Here is a 16,459-nt window from a genome sequence, read left to right on the forward strand (position 1 = left end):
TCACGTACGGTGGTCCTTTCGAACCCGCCGTGGTTCGGATCCCCGCTGGTCCTCGCGGCACGCGAAGCTGCCCGACGCGCACCGAGGGCCCGATTCGGCTAAATGTCGTTCTAACCGCTACCCCGGTTACCGTCGATGCCTCACCTGCATGCTTACACGCATACGCTACCCCTTTCACCCTCACTGAGCTCGGTGTTCCAACGCCGCCCGTACACCCCGCATACTTCGTCATTGCATTCGTTCTTTCGCTCACAGACTTGGTCACACACCTGACCACCGAACACCTTGGCACACACTCGTCGCTCGCACACCTCACCAACACACCTCTTCGCGCCCCCTTCTCGGTCACCTCCTCTGTGACAATCACAGGTGTGCTCTCACTCGCACACCCAACCACGTGCCTCACTACCAACTCAAGTGTGCATTCCCACACACGCTCTACCATTCCAGGTGTGCATCCTTCCATTCCAGGTGTACATCCTCGCTCACCTGTCACAACCAACTCACGCTCCGTGTCACTCTCACTACTCTCACCTCCACTCTTGACAGCGCACTCACCCTTACTCTCGACAGCGCACTCTTTCCTCATGCACCCATCCGTTACACACCTTTCTCGCGCACACTCTTGCGCACACTCTCCCGTTACACCCTCTGTAACACTCACCACAGGCATGCATTCTCCCTCACTCTTGACAGCGCACTCTTTCCCCATGCACCCGTCCGTTACACACCTTTCCCGCGCATCCTCTTGCACACACTCTTTCATTACTTCCTCCGTAACACTCACCACAGGCGTGCATGCTTCCGTTACATCCTCTGTAACACTTCTCACTACGCGCTTCCATGTGCTCCCTCGCACACGCGCTACGACCGACTCACTCTCGACAGCACACTCACTCCTCGGCGCGCACTTTTTCCTCACACACCCCATGGTCGGACATTCTCGCACACCTCTTTTTTCGCACACCGTACCTGTCGCACACTTCACCAACGGCCTCTCACGAACACCCGGGTCCACATCAACCCCCAAGCCGACTGAAGTTCCCCTCACATCATGTACATTTCCACGTATATCGCCACTCACCTTGACACCTCGTCTCCGCACCTCCTTCGCCACCTGCAAACTCTTTATTTGGTTAGTGAGCACACCATTATGAGTTGAGCACCGACCTTGTACATATTCCATCACCTCCTCCTGTATTTCTCTCTTAGTTTCTGTCCGTCTCTTCTTAATTTCACTCACCTCTTCTTCCACTTCCTCTATTTTTTGCTTCACCTCTTTTATTTCCCGGTGCGTCTCCTCAAGTTCGTCCTCTAAGGCTACCTTGACCGTTTCTATGTGCGTCCTCACCTCTCGGTCCTTTGTCTCCATTACTTCTGTCACCTCTTCCAACCTCGTTGTCAGTCCCTCACGTACCATCTGACATTGCCTCTGTGTCGCTATTAAGTCATTTTTAATGTCGTTTTGTGTCGCTTTTAACCCTCCTAGTACCGCAGTGTTCCTTTGAACCTGCTCCGTTAGTTCTTTTTGTCCCTCCGTCAGCTGTTCCACCTCCTCCGTCAGATCTTCTATTCCCCCTTGTAACCTAGCCGTTCCATTTCTCACCTCTTTCTCTATACGCTTTTCGCCTCGCTTTACCTCCTCGCGTACTCCCGAGACCTCCTCACTTACACCTTGTCGTATCTCCTCTTTCATCTCCTCCCTCTCTTTTGTAGATGCTGCCCTCATCTGTCCCAATTCATCCCTCTGAGCATCCAATTTACTTTCTAACCCGATTTTCACCTCCTCTATTTGGTTCCCCATCTGTTCGATTTCCCGGGCGGATTGCTCCCCTATTTCCCGCAATTTGTCTTCCATCCTATTTTCTAACCCCATTAACCCATTTTTCACCTCTTTTATCCCATTGTCTAACCCCTCAAATTTTTTTCCTAATCCCTCACCGGTGCCCCTCGCTTCGTCCCTCATTACCCCCAATTGCTCACCCTGCAGTTTGAGGGACGCCTGCATTTGCGCCATAAATTGCTCCATGAGGGCCTGCATTTCGGCCATCCCTCCCACTTGTGCAGCGGGTGCGGCCGCCGTAGCCATGTGTGAGGTGCCATTTTGCGCGCCTGAAGCCTCGTGCGCGAGGACGCCATTTTGCGCGCCTGAAGCCTCGTGCGCGAGGACGCCATTTTGCGCGCCTGATACCCCCTCAACCACATTGCCAATGTTCTCCTCCTCTCTTTCATCCACATACATTTCCCCGAGGTCCTGGGTCGGTTCTACCCCGTCTGTCTGTATCTCTCCCACCGGCATCCCGTCGCCTTGACCAGCCATGGCGCGATTTCAAAATTCGGGTTTTGCTTTAAAACACAAATTTTCAGCAGCTCGTAATTTTGAGCGCGTTAAGCGTGCTTCGGGCCTCGTATCTCACTCCCCGACACCAATTTGTTACGGACCGCGGATTAGATGTTATTTTGACCGAGCGGTGGTGTAACCGCGGCCGAACAGTTATTCCCCGACTAAAACCCGATTCAACCCAAACGTTGGCCGTATCGCGCCACAGCTACTCAATCGGGAAAACTCTAAAGCGACCGAATGCAAAGAGGAAGAAGACGTACAGAAGAGTAACGGGATTTATTATTTACACACACAAGCAAAAAGGAGCAGTCACGATTATTTACAGGGACATGAGACGCAGGTGACACAGTGAATTCCTTATACAAGCTTAATTACCTACCCAGGACAGAACAAACAAAGACACTGACTCACGCGGGGAATTGCAGAGTGGATTGCTGGAAGGAGGTGTGTGGCTGGAGGGGGGGACGGGGGGGATGGCACGGAGCTGGCTGGAGCTTGATCCCGCACGGGACGTCGGGCTGGACCTCGACGGCCGCTGATGCCACCGAGCCTGTCGTGTGCGCGGAGTCACGGGTCGGAGCTGCTTGTCTCAGTAAAAGCGCATCTGCTCTGGCGACCCAGCTCTTTCTTTGGACTCAGTAAAAGCGCAACTCTCTGACGACCCAGCTCTTTCTTTGGACTCAGTAAAAGCGCAACTCTCTGACGACCCAGCTCTTTCTTTGGACTCTCAAACCAAACCCCTCATGCTTAGTTGGTTGTTCGGGGCTGGCTCACTCCTCCCCTCTATGACGAGGTGGCGACACGCCTTTCTTCCCCAACCCTGCCTCGTGGCCAATGGTGGCTGAAGAAAACCGCCCAAAATGCAGTTGGCCATCGAAATGAAATGAAAGGGGACCTATTCTTATTTCACTTGGTACAATGGAGTATTTAAGTTAATGGGAGACACAGCCTTACCCTAAGACACATAATAAGATATAAGCTATCGAACAGGGGTATTCTATGATTGGCTGACGTGTATGCTTTATGGACTAATTACCGAGACGCCCTTTTTACCTTTATACAACTCTGGAGGCAAGAGGGGCCATATCCAACCAATGGTACACAGCAGTTTACCACAATCCAATACACACAATCAAAAAAATGCCATCCTCATATCCGCAACAATATTAACTTGTATATGAAGAGCAAGTGTGAAGAAAGAAACGTACAGGTGAACCCATCCCCCACAGGTTAACGCAAAAGCAAACCATCCACTTCCATTGGTGGGAGGGAGCACACCCCTTCACCACCCTGCCCAATAATTTACAAGTACTGTATTTGCATTTCACTATCAAACAATGTTCGTTACAGACTCCATACTGAGCCGATACCACAGCCACAATGAAAACAAGTTTGCCGAGCAAATGGCAAATAAGCATTGATGGAAATTAGTTTCACCAAACAATGGAAATTGTAATTAACTTTTTTTTTAATGCTAATTTACTTCAGACAACCTGGTGCCAGTCAGACAACCTGGTGCCAGTCAGACAACCTGGTGCCAGTCAGACAACCTGGTGCCAGTCAGACAACCTGGTGCCAGTCAGACAACCTGGTGCCAGATGTATCATTCTTTGCCTTGAAAACAATATCTTTCAAATTAATATCTTTCTACAACCGATTTATTGAACTCAGTACAAAAACATTTTATATCTATATTTGAGTGGATTAAAAACATCATTATTCGATATTGTACAAAATTATTTCTCATTTGGGAACACCCAATCTAATACTAATACTATATTTCAGAGCACCATATATCATGCTTAGTCAAAAAGAAGTAATTAAAACTATACAAAAATGATTTACCATTCTGTGGTTTTCTACAAAACTATGATAAGAGGTGGTCTAACGTTGCCTCTGTTAAGAGTTATACTTTCCCGAGCAAATAAATGAGTGGTCAGGGTGCCAGCGATAATTCGCCTACTGGAGACAAATTTTAACTTCTTGATGGAAGTCATAAAAAACTTGCACACGAGGTGAGTTGGTTCTAAACACACGATTTTGACAGGTTGTGGCTCATATAAATCACTCGATTCATAGATAAATTTTACACTTCCACACTGTAATCATGTGCATTTGCTGTTGAAAACATTTTTTATCCTTTAAAATTTTCCTCTATGAATCAGGAACCGTCGGGTACCTATAAACTTACCCCTCTTTCTCCCTATTGAAACAATGTCGCGGCATACATTCGTAGGATTTTCATCGACATTCGTAGGATTTTCTGGAGAAATATGTATGCACTTGGTACTTTTACTTGCCTGACTTTCCAGACTTGACCAAAAGGGGGAGGTTAGGGAGATGTTGTGTAAAATGGTGGAAAATCAAGGTAAACATGCTGTTCTGTTTTTACGTGGAGGTCAAGGTGAGGATGAAGAGGAAGAGGAGGTTGTCATCTCCTGGCAGCAGAAACTGTTCAGCAAGGTTTGTCAAACGATTGTAATTCCTCTTAGCTTTTACTTTTGAGCGAATCATATTACATTGCTAATTTTTTGCATGATATTTTTGAATCAAATGCTTGTTTTATCCAAGTTTACTGTGACATTCTGAGGCCCTGCCTTTTAAGTGTTGATGTCAATCCACAACAGATCCTCTCTCTCCATCTCACCTCTTGGTGTTTTGTTATGAATGTGGGATACAGTATGAATTGGAGCTGTACCGTGATCCAACGTTCTGCTTATCCCCCCTGGAACGACAATACCATGAGGATCTGGTTAAGATCGAAGCTGATGGCGGGTTGACTACCTGTCGCATATTCACCTACACAGAGAATGACCCTTACACCAGGTCGCATGAGGTGTGTTTATATTTTTGGTGTGCTAGTGTGTAACCACACGATGTGTGGTAACCTCACCCCCTTTTGCTTTAGCCTGGAAATTGCCACACATCATGATGCCAGTGTGTACGCTTGTGTTACTAGCGCGCAGAGTCCGTGCTGTGTAGAGGGGGAAACTACAGCACGTCCACTACCCTTGAAGAGCGCTTTGCCACAGTACGAAGGCGAAGACCAGCCTGCCATGCACCGTGAGCTTTAACATCTCTTCATTCTTTTTATTTTTTATTTTTCATTTTTATTATTTTAATTTGTATCCCAAGTCTAGGCTCATAGAGAAGCAAGGACACACAATCAACCAGGACATAAAAATAACAGTGGAAAGAAGAGTGGCGGGGCTGATGGTTGTATGATTATGCACCAAAAGCAGGGTAGAATGACAAAATAGGATACTAAGAAGGATCAGTGGAGGGGGAGGAGGACACAGGGGGTGAATTAGATAGATACAGGTGCAAACTCTCAATTACAGAAGTGGAAGGGAAAACTGGGGAAGAAGCAGAGATGGAACAAAAACAATTGCACCCGTGTCCGAAGGATGTTGTGCAGTTTGGCAACATGTGTGAAATCCATGCAAGTTACACGACTTCCAAATGCTGACAACTTTAGAACCCATTATAATTAACCTTTAGAACCCTCGAGAATTACACTTTAGAACCCTTGAATTAAACACGGCGTGTTCGAAAGGTTCTCCTTAATTTTTGTAGGATGTAAGGACGGATGGAGGGAAGAAAATAACCAGGTATTGAAGCGGCTTCAGCACTTCTAAAACAGTACTACAAGGGTGGGGGGTGGGGGGGGGGTGTTCAAAGGGGAGGGGAATGTAATAACCTGGAAACATCGAAAGAGGTGGACCTGCGGAGAGTTAATGAGGGTGAAAAACATCATGGGTGTGGATGGGAGATGACATGAGATGGTGATGAATAGCTCACTTGAAGCCCTGGAGGGAAGAATGAGATTGAAGAGCCTGTGGAAGTTGATTCCACATGTGGGAGATTAGGAACGAACAAGTAGACCTACTTTTAAAGTACACTGCCCCGTTCCAAATAAATAAATAACATATCCTCCAGCACGTGATATTGCCGGGTCACCTTTGGTACCCGGCAATGCCACAGTGCAGCACATGGAGACAGAATTGGGATGGAGAACAGTGTACAATCATTCATTGATTAATTGATTAATTGCATAATTAAAATTTAAAAAATAATTAATTTTTTAATCAATTGGCAAACAGCATACCTAAACCACCACTGCTTCATCCGAATCTTGACCTTTAAAAAAAATTAATCAATTAAGTAATTAATCAAAAAAATGTAATCGCTTGATTAATCAATAAATCAAAAATATCCTTTATAGCCACATCACTTCGTCACTGCCATACCCAAATTTCAGCTTCCTAGCTCAAAGGATGGCTGAGATATCGCCCGGATAAACAAGAAAACAAACAAGAAAGAAAAAGAAAGAAAGAAAACAACTGGAGTGAAAACTGAGTACTCCCTTTCAGCACGCGTCATCGCCGGGCCCCCTTTGGCGTCAGGCGATAATGTTATGCTGCACCTGGAGATAGAATAGGAAAGAAGCGGTGCACAATGAGTGTAGGTGAGCCATGATCCTGGATTTTGGGAGTTTCACCAAAAGGGGGTTATTGGGAAGACTGCATGCACCCTGCAGAAATCTGTCAGGGATAAAGCATAAAAGGGCAGAGGGTGCAAAACCAGAAAGGAGGCGATACAAGACAGAGACCACCGACCTATTTGCAATGGGAAAGTGATAGGTCCATGAACTCAGATTCAGCGCCGGAGATTCCAATGATTTTTTGAAGTCCTTTGTATTCATGGCTTCACAGCCTGGTGTTGACTTAGCGGTTCGGGTGCCGGCTTGGGATCCGAGGATGATAGGATCCTGGGTTTGAATCCCGGTCGATCGCTGAATTAATGCCAGAGGGGTCATCCTTCCGAGGTCGACAAATTGAGTTCCAGTTCACTGGTAATTCCCTGTGTGTCGCAAGAGGCGACTAACGGGGTTGGCGGCAGGAAGGGCGTCCGGCCATAAAACATTGCTTCAAAAAGGGCACCACGGTGCCCGAAAAAGGCCAACCCCCGCTCTGTGAGGAAAAATGGCCTCTAAAGGTGGTTCTTTGTATTTATTGTTACGGCCTGAAGCACACAAAGCCAAGCCTTCAATCACACTGTCTTTATTTATGGATTATCACACGAAAATGTCTTCCCACACATAAAACCAAGAAGGGAGAAAAGAGGGAAAACCCGAATAGGCTGGTCCAAGAGTAGGCCGGTCCAAGAGTAGGCCGGTCCAAGAGTAGGCCGGTCCAAGAGTAGGCAGGTCCAAGAGTAGGCCGGCCCAAGAGTAGGCCGGTCCAAGAGTAGGCCGGTCCAAGAGTAGGCCGGTCCAAGAGTAGGTCGGTCCAAGAGTAGGTCGGTCCAAGAGTAGGCAGGTCCAAGAGTAGGCAGGTCCAAGAGTAGGCAGGTCCAAGAGTAGGCAGGTCCAAGAGTAGGCCGGTCCAAGAGTAGGCCCCAGTGGTAGGCAGCAAGAGTTCGATCAACGTCACCCTTCAGGTCGAGAGATTGCAGCTGGACACTCCACAACCCCCGGAAAAGCACTCTGCCATAAGCCCTCCTCCAAAATGGCCACTCACTCCTCTGAATCACCTTCCTGGCCACTCCCTTGCCCCATAGCCAATCATAGGCTTTATACACATGGACCAAACCACTTGGTCTAACTCACAGAGGGGTGTGGGGGGGAAGGAAGAAGAAAAAGGTCACAAACCGTAACACCTCCCCCCCTTAAAGAAGAAAACTTTACCCCAAGAAAAGTTTTCTTTTACAAAGGCAGGATAAACAGTGCAAGCATAAACTTAACCCAGCATAAACAGTGCAGTAAACAAACAGCCATCTCTCCTTGTGACATTTACAGGCATCATAGCTCATAGTACCTTTTAAGCATAGTAACGTGGCACACCCGGCGGGGTTTCCATCTGTCATGGGTCCGCACCACGTAGTTCACCTCACTCAGTTTTTTTCCGACCCAGTAGGGACCGCTAAACTTCGCCAATAGTGGCTCCCCAGGCAGAGGTAGTGAAACTAGCACTTTGTCTCCAGGCCTAAAATTACGAGCTGTCGTATTCAGGTCAAAACGGGCCTTCATTACTCGCTGAGGTGCTTTCAAATGTTCCTTGGCGACATTGCAGGCGGTGGTAAGTCTTTTCCGGAAAGTACCTACATAGTCCCGAAGGTTAGGGTTCTCCGTCTCTTCGAGGAATTTCTCTTTCACTACTGGGGAAACACAAACCCTATTGCCAGCCAAATCATTTCCCAATACGAAACTAATACCCTCTATGGGGAGAGTGGGGACTATTCCTACCATCACGGGTCCTGTGACCAAATCAGACTTCAAGTTCACCCTATGTAAGGGGACTGGGACATAACGACCTGCAATGCCCTGAATTAAGGCACTCGCTTTCCCCGAACTACTCAAAGTCAATGGTAAAACGGTAGACAACATCAATGACTGGGCGGCCCCAGTATCCCTCAGAATAACTATGGACTTGACTTTCCCATCCCAAGACACTTGGCCCTTTGACACAAAGGGTTTATAATGGTCCTGTACGGGGCTCGGAAGGTCCGCAGTATTATACTCAGCCTTAACTGTAAGGGTACGATCCCTGTGGCTGTCCACTTTGGTTCGAACCAATGCAATAGGTCTAACGGAGTCTCCCTGCTTCTCCTCCCTTTGCAATTTCCAACAATTCGACTTCAGATGTCCCCTCTGCTTACAGTAATAACAGGTGGGGGCCGGTCCCGGCGAGATGCCTGACTCGACCACTCAAACTCTCTACCCAGAGACGGCCGCACCAATGGACCCCTATGGTCTGTCCACTTCCCCTCTGACCGGTCCTCACGAACCCCCTTCGGGTTATCCCAGGTAGTACCGTAATGAGGATAACCAAGGCCTCTCTTATGGGTGAGTTCATAATCATCTGCACCAACAGCAGCTTTTTTCAACACACCAACCTTATGATCCATAAGGTGTGTCCTAATGTCCAAGGGGATACTGTTCCTGAACTCTTCCATCAAGATAACCTCCCTTAGATTACCATAGGTCCTATCCATCATCAGCCATCAATCATCTGGACTGGTCTCCCATCTCTACCACCTCTGACATCAACTCATCCTGGGAATTCTTCCAAAGTAAATTGCTTTCTCTCATGCACAGATTTATCCCATCTCGTCTTCAGTTGTCATACCCTTCCTCCCGTCCATGGTACACGGAATCTTGTGGTGAGGCTGTTGCCCAGAAACAACATGCCTTCGTCTCCTGGAAAGCAAATCCAACGGAAGGAAATCGCATTTCCTTTCACAAAGCCCGAAACAAGTGTGTGTCCACCCTCAGGAGAGCCAGGAAACAATATCTCTCCGTTCTCAAGACCGAACTCTCTTATCTGTCTCCCTCTTCCAAATCCTGGTGGCGTCTGGTCAAATCCGTTTCTGGTGTTTGTTCCCCCTCCATCCCCTCCCTTACCTCAAACGGCTACACAGCTGACTCCGCACGTGAAAAAGCTGAATGCCTCAACTCTGTGTTTGCCTCTAAATCTTGTGTCCCAAACCCATCCCTCTCTGTACCCACCATACCCAGTCGTACCCAGCTGCTCCTGGACTCCGTGTCCTTTCCTCCTGACAAGGTGGAAAAGTTTCTGTCAACCCTCGACTCTGATTCTGCAACTGGACCCAACTGCATCAGCCCACGGGTCCTAAAATCCTGCTCTGCCGCTCTATCTCACCCTCTCTCTGTTCTCTTCACCCTCTCTTTTGCTCAAGGTCAACTGCCATCTGCTTAGAAATCAGCCAACATCACCGCTTTGCACAAAAAGGTGCAAAAACAGATCCTAGCAACTACAGACCAATCAGCCTTCTCCCAATTATCAGCAAAGTCATGGAATCCATCATTGCTTCGGATATGAAATCATTCCTCTTCTCCAATGGCTTGATCTCTGATCATCAATTTAGTTTCAGACCAGGTCACTCTACTCTGGACATGCTGCTTCTGCTGTCTCAACAATGGATGGAGGTCCTCAATGCCAAACAGGAAATAAGAGCTGTCTCCCTCGACATATCACGTGCCTTCGATACGGTCTGCCACCCCGCTCTGCTCACCAAACTCTCCTCCTTTGGTATCCATGGAAATCTCCACGCAGGGCTGGCGGACTTCCTCTCTAGTCGTCGTCAACGTGTGGCCCTGAATGGGTTTCTCTCATCTCCTCTTCCTGTTCAGGCTGGAGTTCCCGCAAGGCAGTGCTCTGGGCCCTGTGCTTTTTCTGGTCTTCATCAATGATCTCTCTGACTCTCTTGAAAATCCTCTCTATCTCTTTGCTGATGACTCCACTCTCTGCCGCTCCATTCCTCTTCCCTCAGATCGGCAGTCTGCAGCCTCCTCACTCTCTGAAGACTTGGACGAAATCACAGACTGGTCAAACAAGTGGAACATGTCTTTCAATCCTGACAAATCTCACACTCTTACTATGTCTCTCCAAAAAGATCGACTGGACAACCCTCCCATCTACTTTCTCAACAATCCTCTCCAAGAAGTTCTGTCGCTCAAGCTTTTGGGTCTCACTATCTGCCATGATCTTTCTTGGGAAAACCACATTTCCAAGCTGGCTTCCAAAGCCAGTCGCCGACTGGGCATCCTCCGTCGTGCGAAGTCCTTCCTCGGCACACCTGAGCTCCTCACCACATACAAGGCTTTCATCCGCAGCTCAATGGAATGCTGTTCTCCCCTATGGGCCGGTGCTCCTGCCTCACACCTAGCTCGGCTTCACGCTGTTGAAACCAAAGCTTTCAGAATTATTGGAATCTCCCGCGATGAAGCTATCTCTGAGGGCCTTTCACTCACTCACCGCAGGCAGGTAGGTGGTCTTTCTGTCTTCTACCGACTCCTCTCCGGCCTTGCACCCCCAGCTCTCTCTGTGCTCTGTCCCCCAAATATTCCTACAGGTCGCACAAGATCTGCCAGCAACCCTCTGATGGTTAAACTGCCGAAATCTCGGCTCTGTGCTCACCTTCACTCCTTCATTCCTCTTTTCTCCCACCTCTGGAACAAACTCCCTCACTTCCTTCAATCCCACTCCTCCCTTCAGGTCTTTAAAACAGCTGTTCACCACCATCTCTTATCTTCCCCCATCCAAAACCTTGATCTTCTCTACCCCCGCTAATTCACCCCAGATCCACCTTGTTTGAAATTCCAACTTCTTTCCTGGAAGTCCTGGCAGTGTCCATATGTTTTATACCTCTCCCACCCCCCCTTCCCATGCCCCCCCCCCCCAAAGCCCTCGCCCTCTCTCAGATCTCTCGATGTCTCCATGTCTCTCGGTCCTTGCTCTCAAATGTTGTGTTTGTGTCCTTCCCCCTCTCTCCCCATCTTGTCTACCGCTCCCGATGTTATATGTTTTATGTGTCGGTTTGTCTTTCTGTGTGATGAATGTTCGCTCTTTCACGAGCCTCGATCTTGTATACAAAACAAAACAAAAAAAAAAAAAAATCCACTTGTAGAGAACGATAACACCGATCAAAACTCATTTCCTTCTCCCTCGCAAATTCAACAAATGTCTGCCCAGCCTGTCTTTTTAAGGTTCGGAACTTCTGCCGGAACGCTTCTGGAACTTGCTCATAGGCTGACAACACAGCCTTTTTAACTGCCTCATAATTCTCTGACTGATCCTCCGACAGAGCTGAATACACTTCCTGGGCTCTCCCTATGAACCCACTTTGTAGTAGCAGGGTCCAGTATTGTACGGGCCACTGAAGACTTTTTGCTATCTTTTCAAAAGACAGAAAAAACGTTTCCACCTCCTCCTCGTTAAACTTGGGAACAAGTCTAATGTTCCGAGCCACATCAAAGGAACGGGGGAGATCATTTTGACCCCCACCTGAATCGATGGAAACCGGTTGGGCCTGTCCCACCTGAATTTCTAATTTTCTTAACTCAAACTCTCTTTGCTTTTCTTCCTTTTCTCTTTCAAACTCTCTTTGCCGTTCCTTGTCTTCTAACTTTAATCTGAGCTGTCTTTCTTCTGATTCTATCCGGGCCAATTCCAAGGCTTCACTCCTCAATCTTACCCCTGGTGCTAAACCCATGTGACCGACAATAGCCGAAACAATCTCCGCCTTTTTCATACGCGATGTCCCACTAACCTCAAGATGATCAGCTACAGCTCGTAACTCTACCTTACATAACAGTTCTACATCTTGCACTGATAGCCCCTTCTTTTCCACAAATTCCTTCACTTCAAAATCCATCTCCTCAGCCATGGTGTACGACTGCAGTAAATATAGAAATATCAGCACCGTAAACAAAAGTCAAATTATCTGCCAATGAGGAAACTTACTACTGCGAAAAAAAACAAAAATCCAAGACAGGTATCATGTAATCCAGATCTCGGACGAACCCCCAATTTGTTACGGCCTGGAGCACACCAAGCCAAGCCTTCAATCACACTGTCTTTATTTATGGATTATCACACGAAAATCTCTTCCCACACATAAAACCAAGAAGGGAGAAAAGAGGGAAAAACCCAAATAGGCCAGTCCAAGAATAGGCAGGTCCAAGAGTAGGCCGGTCCAAGAGTAGGCAGGTCCAAGAGTAGGCAAGTCCAAGAGTAGGCCGGTCCAAGAGTAGGCCGGTCCAAGAGTAGGCCGGTCCAAGAGTAGGCCGGTCCAAGAGTAGGCCGGTCCAAGAGTAGGCCGGTCCAAGAGTAGGCCGGTCCCAAGAGTAGGCCGGTCCCAAGAGTAGGCCGGTCCCAAGAGTAGGCCGGTCCCAAGAGTAGGCCGGTCCCAAGAGTAGGCCGGTCCCAAGAGTAGGCCGGTCCAAGAGTAGGCCGGTCCAAGAGTAGGCCGGTCCAAGAGTAGGCCGGTCCAAGAGTAGGCCGGTCCACGAGTAGGCCCCAGTGGTAGGCAGCAAGAGTTCGATCAACGTCACCGCAGGCAGGTTGGTGGTCTTTCCGTCTTCTACCGACTCCTCTCTGGCCTTGCCCCCCCAGCTCTCTCTGGGCTCTGTCCCGCAAATATTCCTACAGGTCGCACAAGATCTGCCTGCAACCCTCTTATGGTCAAACTGCCAAAATCAAGACTCTCTGCTCACCTTCACTCCTTCATTCCTCTTTTCTCCCGCCTCTGGAACAAACTCCCTCACTCTCTTCAATCCCACTCCACCCTCCAGGTCTTTAAAACAGCTGTTCACCACCATCTCTTATCTTCCCCCATCCAAAACCTTGATCTTTTCTACCCCCGCTAATTTCACCCCAATTCCACTTTTTTGAAATACCAACTTCTGACCTGGGAGTCCTTGGTGTCCTTGTGTTTTATACTTCTCCCTCCCCCCCCCCCCTTCCCACGCCTCCACCCCCCAAGCCCTCTCCCTTCCACACATCTCCCTGCTCTCAAATGCTGTGTTTGTGTGCTTCCCCTTCTCTCCCCATCTTGTTTTCCGCTCCCTCTTTTTATATATTTTGTTTGTCTGGTTGATTTGTTTGTGAAGTAAATGTTAGCTCTTTCACGAGCCTCGATTCAGTATACAAAAAAAAAATAAAAAACCCTTCAGTTAGAGAGATTGCAGCTGGACACTCCACAACCCCCGGAAAAGCACTCTGCCATAAGTCCTCCTCCAAAATGGCCACTCACTCCTCTGAATCACCTTCCTGGCCACTCCCCTGCCCCATAGCCAATCATAGGCTTTATACACATGGACCAAACCACTTGGTCTAACTCACAGGTGGGTGTGGGGGGGAAGGAAGAAGAAAAAGGTCACAAACCGTAACATTATGGCTTCAGCCTGAGCAAGGTGTGAGACAGGGGTGCCAGCTCAAACTATAGAGCAATCAAGCCTTATCAGGAGATGTGAAGAAAGGCCTTATTAAGCCTTGCGAAGAGAGAAAAGGCCTTATCAGGAGATGAATGTTCAGGTGTGCCAAGGAAGGACTTTGCACGACTTGGGATGCCGATTAGGCAGCAGGCTTTGGAGGCCAATTTAGATATGTGGTTTGCCCAAGAAAGATCATGGCTGATGATGATCCCAAAAAGTTTGAATGACTGAACTTCCTCAAGAGGATTGTTCAGAAAGTAGATATGAGGGTTTTCCAGACGGTCCTTTCGGAGAGAGATAGTGAGAGTTGGAGATTTGTCAGAATTGAAAGACATATTCGAAGTATTCCAATTCCAACTTGTGATTGTGGTCTGAAGAGAGGGAAGAGGCTGAAGCCCACCTGTTTGAAGGATGAGCAATTTCATGGCAGAGGGTGGAGTCATCAGCGCATAGATGAAGGGGATTTTTCAGAAAGTCGGAGAGATCTTTGATGAAAATTAGGAATAGGACTGGGCCCAGAACGCTGCGTTGGAGCACTCCAGCCTTAATAGGGAGAGGAGGTGAAACAATCTTGTTGAGAGTCAAGCGTTTACTAAAACAGTGGAGTACTTCAGTAAGCTATGAGAGGAATTGGCCATTGATACCATGGGCAGAGAGTTTGGAGAGCAAGGCGCGATGACAGACTGTATCAGATGCTCAAGACATATCTGGAGAGACTGCCCTGATCTCATGTCTGACATTGAGGGCCTCCATCCATTTTTAGGAGAGTAGAAGCAGCATGTTCAAGGTGGAGTGACAAGCTAAGATGAGGCAGTTGAAGAAAAGGAAGGATTTGATGTCGAGTGCATTGATGGATTCCATGTCCTTGCTGATTGGAAGTAACCTGATAGGTCTGCAGTTAAGAGTACCGGTATCTCTTTTTTTTCACAATGTTTGTGTAATGAAGTGATGTTGGCTGCCTTCCAAGGAGATGGAAGATTACCTTGGGCAAATGGTGAGAAAGGAAATTACCAGGTGAGAAAGACACAGTCCAGGAGCAGTTGGTCGTGACTGGGTAGGGTAGGATGGGAAGGGAACAGAGAGCAAGAGTCGGGGACACTGTATTTGGAAGGAAATGGAGATTTGAGGCATTCCACCTTCTCACGAGGGGGAAAGGGTTGAAGGGGCACATCCTCCAGAGACAGATTTAACAAGGTGCCATCAGGTTTTAGAGGAGGGAGACATGTTTGATAGTTCATTCTTGAGGTTGTGCATTTGTTGCTTTCTGGCTTTCTTGAAATCAGACACACTTTTTGTGGGCTTTGTGGAATGATCTGAGGTTGCCTTAGGTTGGATTTGCCTTGCAGGAAGAGAAGGCAAGTTTTTGGAGGCAACTGCCGCAGGATTTGGTGGAGGTGTCGGATCAGTACATGGACAGTGAGAAATGGAGTTGTTGATGTAAACTGCAACTCTGCCACTGGGCCGGGGTTCAGGCCCATCAAACCACAGGAGACAATAGCCAGGGAGAGACCCGAGGAAATCAGGGACTTCCTGTGTGAGGAAGGATTCTGTTAAGGAGAATCGGGTCCAGTTTATCAGTAGCAGCCTGGATTGAGAGATGTCAGATTGGAGCAGAGGCTTTGGATGTTGGAAGTCCACACAGTAGGGACCGGGGAGGAAGTGCTGTTGGCTGGATGCAAGAACCTGAAGAGGGTTGGGAGGGATGTTAGAGTAGGATGGGGCAAGAGAGAAGCTAATAAGGGGCTGGGAGAGGAGGGAGATGGGGTGAGGGGGAAGATGGGGAAAGGCAGGATGAAGGGGAAGATGGGATGGGGATGATTGTGGGATTGGGGTGAGGGTCAGGATAAAGGGGTGATTGAAGGGGAAAATGTCAGAGGGCAGGGCATCAATGAGATGATGCTGGGGGTGGTACTGATGTGAAAACGTTTAACACCATAACCCTGCACTCATTACAAAACGACTTTGGTTTCAGGATTGCGAGGGCAGAAAGACGAATACAAGCTTTGTGATAGGGGTGGTGGGAAGCATGGTGTTAAAAGCCTCCAATCGTTAAGAGCAGCCACAGAGGATGACGGGAAGAGAGGGCAGCTGCTTGTGCCAATTAATTCACCACATCTGCCGGCCGACAACTGATGCCTTCACTGTGGGAGAGCCTGCAAGGCTAAGAATGGACTTATTAGCCACCTGCGTAGGCCCATGAACAACACCGCCACCCGCGTCCACCTCGCCATCTTTAAAGAAGAATTATGCTGGAGATGAGGGATTGCCAATGAAGATGATGTTGGTGGGAAGGATGATTTAGGACACAAAGAAAGACCTTGCTGTATGAACGTGATGGGAGTTGGGCTACAGGTTTCTTCGTTTCATCAGTGTCT

General features: G+C 48.2%; 1 protein-coding gene across 7 annotated transcripts in view; it reads left to right on the top strand.

Moving 5' to 3' along the window:
* Positions 1 to 16,459, top strand: part of MKS1 (MKS transition zone complex subunit 1) — a 101,437-nt gene that overhangs the window by 10,701 nt on the left and 74,277 nt on the right. For all 7 annotated transcript variants that reach the window (XR_010984899.2, XR_010984898.2, XR_010984900.2 and 4 more), the window contains exons 3-5: positions 4,743 to 4,807; positions 5,025 to 5,180; positions 5,304 to 5,407. Coding sequence is in view for 4 of the 7 variants with exons in the window: in XM_068119522.2 (XP_067975623.2) it covers positions 4,743 to 4,807; positions 5,025 to 5,180; positions 5,304 to 5,407 (325 nt within the window). In the remaining 3 variants the exon portion in view is untranslated. The remainder of the gene's footprint in view (positions 1 to 4,742; positions 4,808 to 5,024; positions 5,181 to 5,303; positions 5,408 to 16,459) is intronic.

This window comes from Myxine glutinosa, chromosome 6 (assembly GCF_964187855.1).
Source record: "Myxine glutinosa chromosome 6, kmMyxGlut1.1, whole genome shotgun sequence".
NCBI classification, from domain to species: domain Eukaryota; kingdom Metazoa; phylum Chordata; class Myxini; order Myxiniformes; family Myxinidae; genus Myxine; species Myxine glutinosa.